This window comes from Python bivittatus, unplaced genomic scaffold, assembly GCF_059951505.1.
Source record: "Python bivittatus isolate LINGU-HERP-01145 unplaced genomic scaffold, Pbiv_v1 ctg000680_np1212, whole genome shotgun sequence".
Taxonomy (NCBI): domain Eukaryota; kingdom Metazoa; phylum Chordata; class Lepidosauria; order Squamata; family Pythonidae; genus Python; species Python bivittatus.
The window spans coordinates 9,612,717-9,623,393 of NW_028277095.1; the positions used below are offsets into that span (position 1 = coordinate 9,612,717).

General features: G+C 49.5%; 2 protein-coding genes across 4 annotated transcripts; one reads left to right on the forward strand and one right to left on the reverse strand.

Annotated features, from left to right (window-relative positions):
* On the reverse strand, positions 1-8,244 carry LOC103064725 (interleukin-1 receptor antagonist protein-like). Of its 2 annotated transcripts, XM_088151956.1 has the most exons (5): positions 6,247-8,244; positions 5,543-5,585; positions 4,492-4,580; positions 2,111-2,235; positions 8-673 (listed from the first exon to the last, which is right to left on the reverse strand). In XM_088151956.1, the coding sequence occupies exons 1-5, from the start codon at positions 6,284-6,286 to the stop codon at positions 461-463; spliced, it is 510 nt and encodes a 169-aa protein (XP_088008082.1). In that variant the 5' UTR covers positions 6,287-8,244; the 3' UTR covers positions 8-460. The 2 variants fall into 2 exon arrangements, with proteins under 2 accessions (XP_088008081.1, XP_088008082.1); XM_088151955.1 differs by having other exon boundaries at positions 1-673; positions 5,543-8,244.
* TMED4 (transmembrane p24 trafficking protein 4) lies at positions 8,232-10,677 on the forward strand. 2 transcript variants are annotated; one of them, XM_088151953.1, is made up of 5 exons: positions 8,232-8,401; positions 8,488-8,588; positions 8,659-8,784; positions 8,901-9,047; positions 9,682-10,677. In XM_088151953.1, the coding sequence occupies exons 1-5, from the start codon at positions 8,263-8,265 to the stop codon at positions 9,829-9,831; spliced, it is 663 nt and encodes a 220-aa protein (XP_088008079.1). In that variant the 5' UTR covers positions 8,232-8,262; the 3' UTR covers positions 9,832-10,677. The 2 variants fall into 2 exon arrangements, with proteins under 2 accessions (XP_088008079.1, XP_088008080.1); XM_088151954.1 differs by lacking the exon at positions 8,901-9,047.

Sequence of the window (10,677 nt, forward strand, 5' to 3'; positions counted from 1 at the left end):
GACAGACAGGATGTGGATCTGTCACAGGCTACAATAGACCTCTGAATACAGACTCCAAAAAGTATGTGGGGCTAAGACAAAAATGAGTTTTTAATTTAATGCATATTTTGAAAGAATTAAATGCAGTAAATACAGTTACTTTAAATGTGCTTAATTATTTCTCTTTCTGGGAAATCAGAACTTAGAAACTGGCTGGCAGCTTTTGGATTCCATAGCTTTAGGGGTCTGCAGATGACTCTGTGGCCGTTAGCTGAATCCAGAAAGTGAGCTATGAATATCCCTGTTACTCTAGAGACACTGCATCTCTTTCCCTCCCTTGCTGCTTTGTCATCCTGAGAAACGATCCACTCCAGAAATCCTCCTCAAAAGTATGTGCATCTGTTTACAGAGAAGGGAGCAGCTGCGAGATCCTGCAGTTAAGGAGTGGGCTTTGTACTGCGAAGGGAGGTGGAGAGGCCAGCTAAGATTCAGGCTGAAAATAGAAGTCCACCAGATGAGATGATCCTGGATCCTTTATCAGGCCAATGGGCTCATTGGCTTTGGAAGAAGTGCAGAGGTACCAGCCTGGATGGGCAGCTGACTCAAATCTCCATATTCCATCTTTATTAGTTAGGAAGAAAGTAAAGCGGGTGGATGCCTCTCTATCTTTGTACAGGTCCATGATGTTGACACTCTGAGGAGAAAAAAGAGGTTTTTCAGGGAGGGAAGCAGTCTTGAGGAGAGATACATTCTTGGATGCCTCTCTGTTGGGAAGGGGCCAAGGACCTCTCATTCTCCAGCCTGCCCAGGGAGAAAATTACATGAAAGGCCCCCAGTAAGGGGCTTCCGATAGCAAAGTCAGTCAAGGGGTGGCTATTGATGGTAAAGGTAGCTTGCAGCTACATGTTTCCTTGCAGGGAGAATAAAGTGGAACTGGGCAGTCGGACTCTTCTTACTGAAAAATAATCTACAGGGTAACCAGGGTCAGAGTAGAGTAGTGGAGTAGGGAGACACAAGTATGGCGTTTTCCACACAATTTCCCATTTACCTTCTTGAAGCTCAGTCCTTGAGAAACTACTAAGTTCCTCAGGATAAACTTGACTGGGGATTGAAGAAAGAAATTATGATTTGTGTGTGGAAATACTGCTGTTCATACACATTTCTCGACAACTTAAGTTGTATGTCTACCATTTCATTTATGGGGCAACTTACAAAACAGTGATTGACCTGGTGTTTAAATGAGTGGCTTGCATTAATTTTGTGCACAAATTTATGACAGCAGCTTTCTAATTTGTGTCTTCTGAAAAACAGTAACAATAAATTTTTCCCCAAAATGAAATCATTCTATCAGAACTATTTGCAAACTGATATTTATTATGCCTCAGGAGATTCCAATTATGAATTAAGGAGCTAACAGGTGTTACTGAGGGACAACCTTGTCCCACCTGCTGGAGCTGCAGTGGAGGAAAGTTAGTGAAGCAGCAGAGACGGTTGTTCGTAAGAACCGGGGCATTTGGGGACGGGAAACCCTGACACAGAGGCCAGGTTCTCTCACGGTCCCGCTAGCTGCGGCAGAAGTCTTAGTGGAAGAGCCTGTCCACAGCCTCCTCCCTCCCACCAGCCTTTCCGCCCATCCCATCACGTCATGCCCTTTTTTCGTCTTGTCTTCTTCGGGTTTGCAACGACTTTCGGAGTGAAGCAGATGACACCAACCACATTCTTCAAGATGGACTCAAGGAGATAGAGACACTTTCTCTTTTTTATTTTGTTCATCTGAAGGTGATCCAGGTGCCTCTCTCATGCACTCACGCAGACAGAAACCCACAAAAGAGGAGGGCCATGGGTCACGTAATGCTGTGATTCCCAACCTAGTTACCTGGGGTAAGGTTTGTTAGGAGTTGCTTCCACACACACACATACAAAGGTAGGATGTAATAATGTCTCTCCCTCCCTCCCTCCTGTCCACGTGCACATGCATGCGCGCGCACACACACACACACACACAAGGGCTCTGCTTCCAACCTCAGAGTTTACCACTGCAGGTAGGACGTGCCTAGCAACAACACCACCGATAAAAATATTCTCAAGCATCATCAAACCGTCGTTCTGGTTGGGCCGCGTTGCTCCTCACCTCCAGCTGCAGCTCAGGCCAGGCCCCGGGAGAGCAGGCCAAGCAATTCTTCCCACCCCGAATGCTCAGGATGACGGGGAAGTTCTCTTGGCCAAAGGCATGGTTGCGAACCCAGTAAATCTTCTCTGGAAATGGGAAGCAGAAGCGGGAGAGATCATGAACAGTCTGAGAAAAATCCAGGTTGGTGTCTTTCCTCCATGCACTGAGCTCTTTATTTTATTTCTTGATTTATTTCAATGCTTACAGCACTCCAGTCATGTTTTATATTGATAGTTATAATTATGTTTTGCACCCATTGGTAGTGCCTTGACCCCTGGGTGGCCTGCTTGTTAGATAAACGTGGCAGCAATAGATGAAACCAGGACCATCTGCCTTTCTGTCTCGGAATGCCAGTTTGTTAAGGTGATGGATGGGACCCTGGTACCAAGTTACTCAGGAACGTTTGATAAAATAAAACTTCAGTGTATCTCTCAACCCTCAGACCGAACCATGTTACTTCTTCCTCCTAACCCTCAGTTGAACTAAACACATGGTTTTTGATTGGTTTATAGTTATGTATATTGTTCAACATTGTATAAAAGAGGGTTTGCTCCAAGCAGGGGCGTGCTCTTTCCACCTATCTGGTGTGATTTATTGGGCTTGCATGCCAGGTAAAGGACCTGAGCTTTCTGGGACAACATCAGGGAACTCTTTCCCTCATCATTTTACTTTTAGAACAATCCTGCGAGATAAGTTCGGTAAGATAAGAAATACCACGGCTGAATCTCTCAAACACAATCGCATGAAAATACAGCCTGTCCACAGAGGTCATTCTCTGGAGTGATGGGAGATGACTGAGGAGGAATTGAGGAACTTATACTAAATATACTAATGCTGATCTTCATTCTGTATTGCTTATTTGAAAGGAACAGAAGCTAGAGAGAGACTGCCCGACAGCCAGTGCTAAATCAGTTGTGGGTGAAGGGTGACCCTCCAGCGGTTGCTGGGCTGCACTTCCTTTCATCCCACCCCACAGGCCATCCAATCCAAGTTCAATACCGTCCAGAACACCCACTGCCCTTCTCTGCAGCACAGGGAAGCCCTGCAGGGAAAGAGCTGCTCCCCAAGAAGAGCCCATCTGGGGTGCCACCGCCGCTGCGTTGAAGGGGCAAAAGGCAGGCTGGAAAGTCTCAACCCTCCTTTCTCTTGCAGCCTTACTGGCCTGGGGATTGCTGGGGTATGGCACTACCAAGAGGTGGGGCGTGGGCAGCAAGACAGCCTGGACGTTTTGTTGGCTGTATTGGAGGAGCAAATGCTCTTCTTCTCTGAGAGGAGGTAGCTAAATTGCTGTGCATGCGATGCACACACCTTTCCCTTCCCCATGCAATACCCAATTCAGTGCCCTTCCATGGTGCCTCAAATCTGCTTCTGTTACTCTTTGAGCAGAGCAGGGCAGGGCAGGGCAGCAATTCACGCTCTGCAAAGATTGGGCAAGGCACCTCACCACTGCACTCCCTCACAGTTCCCGTGTGCTCAGCCTCCAGGCACTGCAATGGTGTCAGCCTTCAAGACCAGGAAACATGAGGGCCTGAGAGTCGTGGGAGGAAACAAAATCTGGAAATCCTGCCAGAGCTACTGTACTTCAACTTATACCTAACCAAATCAAGGTAGATTGTTTTAAGTTTCTTTCTCACACTTTCTACTTTCCCAGGACTCAAATACATTTTTTCTGTAATGGATGGCATTCTCCTCCCCCTTCCCTGAGTCAAACTGACATTCTTTCGTAAGCGGGGAGGAAACTTGGAGGAATGTTCTCATGAACAAAATCTGGATCTCCAAAAGAACTAACATTATGGGCCTAGCCACAGCAGAGGTGGAATTGGGGAGATGGGGTGAGAACTGCATTGTACGTTGGGGGTGAAAGAGAAACGAGACACTCCAGAAGCGAGAACAAAGATGGAAGTGCTCCCCCACTCCATGTCGGTTGGGATAACGAGGAAGTCAGGTTGCAGAAGACCGGCATCTTGCGCATATTTTGAATCAAGCAGACAAATCAAGAAGAGTAGCAACACAAAAGAAAAAGAGCAAGCTACCCAGGTGTGAATTTGCTGAGTTTCAGCATGAAACTGAGCAAGCTCAGGGAGGCAGTGAAGGACAGGAAGGCCTGGCGCAATATGGTTCAGGGGCCACGAAGAGTCGGACACGACTTAACGACTGAACAACAACAGCAACAACAACACCCATGTGTGCATAATTATGCAAACCAACCCACCCCACCCTAAGAAACCTCTAAGTTGCTGGGGAAATCCTCCAGGCCTCCTAAGAGCTCCAGCTCCTGAGGGCTGTTGTAGGAGGAAAGTAACTTCTTATCCCTTCTCAGTACAGCTTCAGGAAAGACTCACCTTCCAGTGCAGAGTTGGGGGCTTGCAAGTATCCAGCTATTAGTTCATTATTCTGAAGGTAGATGGATTTCTGGTTTACATCCCAGAGTCTGAAATGCCAAGGTTTGTCTTTTAAAAGAAAAATCCTATTTTTTTCTCTCTTCAGCCACAAACTTCAGCAGTACACAGTAGCCTCCTCCTCGACAGGCGGGTCCAAATGCCTTCTTGCTGACCTCAAAAACTATCTGCTTATTACAAGCTGCGGTTCATCCACCCCCAACCCCTGCCTTCGCCCACTCACTCAAACCACCTTTTGGCAGGAAAGGCAGACTCACCCGGAGGGAGATCAAAGCCAGACTCCTCATATTCATAATGGGAAAAGAAAACACACTGAACCCTAAGTACATATACCACCCACTCCATTTGTGGTTTGGGGCAGCTTACAAAATCTGAAATCAATAAAATTAAAAACTGTTAAATAAAAACACTAGTCAAGAAAGCAGACATGTTTTAAATCCCTTTTCTAAAGCATAACAAGGAGAACAGCTCCCATTCCAGTGGCAAATTCTTTCATAGCACAGATTTCACCATGGAAAAATACTTACCGATGCTAAACGCATTCATAGTGGGACCTACAACCTGTGCCTCACTAAGGGTCTCAAAGTTGTGGGGCAGAATATTATAGTGATGCCATGACAGAGTGGAGGAGGAACGTCAATCTTTCCTTCTAAAGGAAACAGATTTTTGGGCAGAAGAACATTGTTTTCAGAACCATCCCCACCCATTCAGAGATTCATTTCTTTAGATCAGAATCCTTTTGTCTCAAGAGCACAGGGCATCCAGTTTTCAGGGAAATGGGTGTTTCTGGAAAAAATCTAGCTCAGTGGGACTCAGTTCCCTTGTCTGTTAGGCATTTGGTTCCTTGCCTGGAGGCGAGAGACCGGGGAGAGACCTTCCTGCGCTTGGGGCAACGCACAATGACTTTGTACGCTCCTGGGGGTCTCCCCAACAGCCTCTCTGCCTGCCTGGCCAAGCTGTTAGAACTGCTCACCAAGGAGCTCCGAACACTTACCGTGACTTGAAGATGGCTCCCTGGGCCCAGACCTCATTTCCATCTGCGCACAGAACAGAAAGGAGGAAGAGGATAATTTTATTTGTTGGGGACCTGCAAGACTCCATTGTGTGTCATGAGTCGATCATTTCTGCTGCATCAGCCCAGCTTTTTTATAGAGCCCATGACAACCACATAATTGGAATGTACATTATTGCCGGACATCAGTTATGTAGCTGTGACATAACCCACTAAATTTCCAACAGCATTAGTGTGTGTTGCAATTCATGTTGCAACTTTGGGTGCTGAAACTAAACTTCCTGAAGTAATAGCACCAGTTCCTATTGCTATATACGTATAAAGGGGAAATGAAACCACAGCACATAAATGAAAATATAGGTTCAGGTTGAACTTGTACCCATAACAAGGAACATAGATATTAAAAAGCTTTATTCAAAATAAATTAAGATGGGAGACATAGCCTGGAACTCTTATTACCAAATAATGTAGAGTTCTCAAAGATATAATCTCTCTTTTAAAGTCATTAACAGTTTTCTCAGCATCCTGAGTTATTCAGATGACTTTTCGTTTCCATTTCCAAAAAGCAAATAAGTGCATCAGGACAAAGCAAGCATAAAACAAATCTGTCTCGTTCCACCAGCATGGCCTATATGAGCAACGAGTGATGACGGCCGAATTACCGCCTTCCAACTGCACCACCATACCAGACTGAGCCGGCTGCTCCTCTCTCTGTGAGTCACCCATGGCTTTCCGTTCTTACAGCTTCAACTGGAACTTCTGTGGGTTTCACCCACCAATTTATGGCACAGCCGGAAGTGTCTGAAAAGGCGTGGCCAAACCTCCAACATTTAGGTTTTAAAATGTAGATCTTGTCTGGATGGATCTCCTAAATTTGATAGAAATTTTAAATACTTGTTGATTCTGATAGATGATTCTTACTCTGTTGTCTACTTTTGTTGAACATCAGCGACGGATTCAATTCCAAAAACCGTTACGATTACTTTATATGTAGTGATTTAATGTTATTTTGAAATTTCTTGTTCAGTTTTGCACAGTATATACATCTCTTTTTCTTTCTGGTTCTTTTTTCTTTTGTTCTTCATGGTTGTGCATTATGCATCTATTGAAATTAAATTAAACATGAAAAAAGAGAAGGTGTGGCCAAGCTTGAGAATGCCCTTATGAGGCAGGCAGGGGATCTTTGCTGTTTGAGACCAGCCTTTCTGACCATCAGCCTTGAGGCTGCATCTGACCTCAGACCAGCCAGCTGCCAAGCAGATGGACCAGGGTGCCCTAGCTTGCCTGCTTACTTTCAACAACTAGTTCCTCTGAAAGTAAAGTGCAGCCAGAGATGTCACCCTGAGAATCTCTAATTCCCCTTTTTTAAAGTCATCCAATTCAGTGCCGTTGTTTATTAATTTACTTTATTAGAACGTTTCTAGACCACTCTACTTCTCATAGCTTCAGGAGGGATACACACAATTATAAAGCATATAAAAAATAGCCAGTGTGACTCAGGTCTATTATCCACCCCAAAAGCTGATGAGAAAAAAATGGGTTCACTGCTTTGCAGAATGCAAGCAAAGGGCGAGCTTCCATTCCACCAAGAAGGTGGTCTCCTGTCCCTGTAAAGCTCATGTGGGGTAGTCTCGAGCAGCCCACCTTGTAAGGAGCTCGCAGGGGGACAAGTTCTGGTCTGGAGAGGTGATCCTGCAAATAGAGAGTTTGAGTTTGGTGTGGAAGCCTCTTGGGAACCGGTGCAGCGGCCTCACGGCAGATGGAACGCTGCTGAGCCTACTTCTCGTCAGCAGTTTGGCTGCTGAATCCTGCATCCATTGTAGCTTCCGAGTTATTTTCGAGGGTAGCTGGATGTGAAGTACACTTCAGTAATCTAACTGCAAGGTGAGGAGGATGTGAGTCGCTGTTGTCTATCTTGTAGTAGCAAACCTCTTAGCTTAATTAGGTCTGTTTTAAGCTTTTATCTTTATTACAGGTAGTCCTTGTTTAGCGACTGCCTCGTTTAGTGACCAGTTACAACGGCAATGAAAAAGTAACTTTGTGACCAGTCCTCACATTTACAACCTTCACAGGTCTGTAAAGCGAAGGAAAGCTGAAGGAAGATTGTAAGCACAGTCATGGTTTCACTTAGTGACCACTTTGCCCAACAACCAAGTGGCTGGTCCCAACTGTGGTCGCTAAACGAGGACTACCTGTACAGCTTTACATTTTTCTACCTTAGCAGGTTCCTTGCACGACTCGGGTCCTAGGGCGGTGAAAGAGGGAGCCCGTCACTGCCCCTTCCTCGCGTATCCTATTCGCGTGTTTCGTGCTTCCTCCCTCTGCTTCCCTCCCCAGCCGAGAAAGGGACCGGGACCGCGGCCGCCGCGGCTTCAGGTCCCGCGTCCTGCGACCTCCGGGGGTCCGCGAGGGGCTGCCGCCACCTTCCTCCCGATCCGCGTTCTCCGAAAGCCCGGGCAGGCCCGGGGGCTCCGGCGAGGCCCTCGCTAGCCCCCCAGCAGGGGAGGGCGGAGAGGGACCCCGCGGCCCCGCGTCTGGGCCGCCGCGATGCCCCGACCGGGGCCGCCCTAGGAGACAGCCCGAGGGAGGCTTCCCGCCTCCCGCCCGGCCCGGCGGCTCCGCTTCCGGAGGCGGCCCGCGGGCGCCACGCTGGGGCCGGAGGGCGGCGGCCACGTGACGGCGGCGCATGCGCGGGGGCGGCCATGGCGGCCGGGCGGCTCGTGGCGCTGCTGGGGGCGCTGCTCTGCGCGGGCCGCGCGGCGCGGGCGCTCTACTTCCACATCGGGGAGACGGAGAAGCGCTGCTTCATCGAGGAGATCCCGGACGAGACCATGGTCATCGGTGAGCGCGGGCGGCGGAGCGGGCCGGGGCGGGGCGGGGGCGGGCCGGGGGCGGCCCCGCCCGGCTGACGGCCGCTCCCTCCGCAGGCAACTACCGGACGCAGCTCTGGGACAAGCAGGCCGAGGCCTTCCTGCCCTCCACGCCGGGGCTGGGCATGTTCGTGGAGGTCCGGGACCCGGACGCCAAGGTGAGGCGGCCCCCTGCCCCGGGGGGCGGGGGGCGGGCGCCGCCGCCGCGCTGACCCGGCCGCCCCGCAGGTGGTCCTCTCGCGGCAGTACGGCTCGGCGGGCCGGTTCACCTTCACCTCGCACACGCCCGGGGAGCACCAGATCTGCCTGCACTCCAACTCCACGCGCCTGGCGCTCTTCGCCGGGGGAAAGCTGGTAAGCGGGGGGAGGGCGGGGGCGGGCGGGCGGGCGGGCGGGGCGCCCCCTCCCTGCCCTGGGGCCGCGGGGCCCGGCCGCCCCGCATCCACGCGCCGCTGTCGTCTTTGGCCCAGCGCGTGCACCTGGACATCCAGGTGGGGGAGCACACGAACAACTACCCCGAGATCGCCGCCAAGGACAAGCTGACGGAGCTGCAGCTGCGAGCCAGGCAGCTCCTGGACCAGGTGGAGCAGATCCAGAAGGAGCAGAACTACCAGCGGGTGAGACCGCGACGGCCCCTCGGCCCTCCCAGACCCTCCTGCGTCCCGCGACGTAGACCCTGGCCGGGAGCGAGCCGTCCTTTGAGGGCCTTTCCCGCTGCCGAGGTGAAGCGCGAAATTGACTCTTGCGTGGCTTGCCCGTCTTTGTGGCCTCCGGTGGCCCCCCAGGATAAAGGGGGTGCAAGCTAACGGACGCTGGACCTGTCCAGGCTGTCTGTGGATGGCGTTGGAATAAGGGGGAAGCAGTGCTTTGACGCCAGAGCAGCCAAGGATGCTACTAAGCCTGCGCCCCTTCTGGATATGGCAGGAAAAGGTGTTGCCGGGAGGCGATTATCCTGCACTTGCAAGTTGTGCTGGCCTGAAGCCAGAAGAAAGGGGTTGCCATGTAGTGTTTCAAACTATTTCAGATGCAGGTGCATGAAAAGAAACCCACAGTATTTTGCTGTGGGTAAACTTGCTGGCTTTCTCCCTGCAACGAATGAGATTGGCAAAGAGGTGGGAGATGCTTTGGGTGAGAAACTGGGAAGGTCCTGCATCTTCCACCTTGGTCAGATTGAGGGCAACATTGAATGGAGGGTGACAGGAGGAATCGGAGGGACATTTTCTGATGCTAACTGCTGCGTTCCCTTTGCAGTTCCGAGAGGAGAGGTTCCGTATGACCAGCGAGAGCACGAATCAGCGGGTGCTGTGGTGGTCCATTGCGCAGACTGTCATCCTCATTCTTACAGGCATTTGGCAAATGAGGCACCTCAAGAGTTTCTTTGAAGCCAAAAAACTGGTTTGATTTCTTCAACATCACAGATGTCGTTATAAACATCATTACTTTCCACTGAGCACATCTTGATTTTTCTGGATTTAAGTACTAAACTAAGAAGCACAGCAGACAACACCCTTGCCCAACGACATAGGCCCTTATCCATGAAAGCATCTCAAACGTTCCGTATCTTTGTGCTTTGAAGTAGGTGAGGCTAGTGGTGAGTGAGGATGGCCTGCCTCCTCAGTTGTCAAGCTTTCCCAGAACATTCCAAGAAGCTGCTGCTTTACAAAAGACCGGGAAGGTCCCCCTCCATTGCTTTTGTGATTGTTGCCATTTGCTTAAAAGCTAATGGCCCATATGACTAGAACTCTTCAATAGAATATCGTCAAAGGGAAAATTAGATTTACATCAGAACTGTGTTGAATACCTTCCCTCTTCAAATACTATTGGTCTAAATACTGTTTAGTTTCAGTGGTTGTCAGGCAGCCAAGGGATGGAATGATTTCGTGCAGCATCTTCCCTTCAGTCCCTTATTGTAGTTCTCAGTTTTCTAAGCAGAAAATTTGTCTTGGCTGGAGAGTCACTGTAAATGAGGGAGTAATAGAAGTTGCCTCCAGGTTTATTGTAAAGGTTGAATAAAGGAGCCCCTTATTTGCAGACATCCTTTTTGCCAGCCTTCCTGTGATTTGGAAATAGAACTGTAAATAATCCAGCTACAGGACAACACTACTGCAGTTTGGCCGCAGAGTTGGACCTTCGAAGCAGTGGGACCTGGAAATGGGCACTTTTTCCTTCTCTGTTTGCTTGGGCAAGTTTGTCATGAGGCCCATTTGTTACAGTTTTGGAGTGAAATAAAGTTTTTCTGCAAGAGGC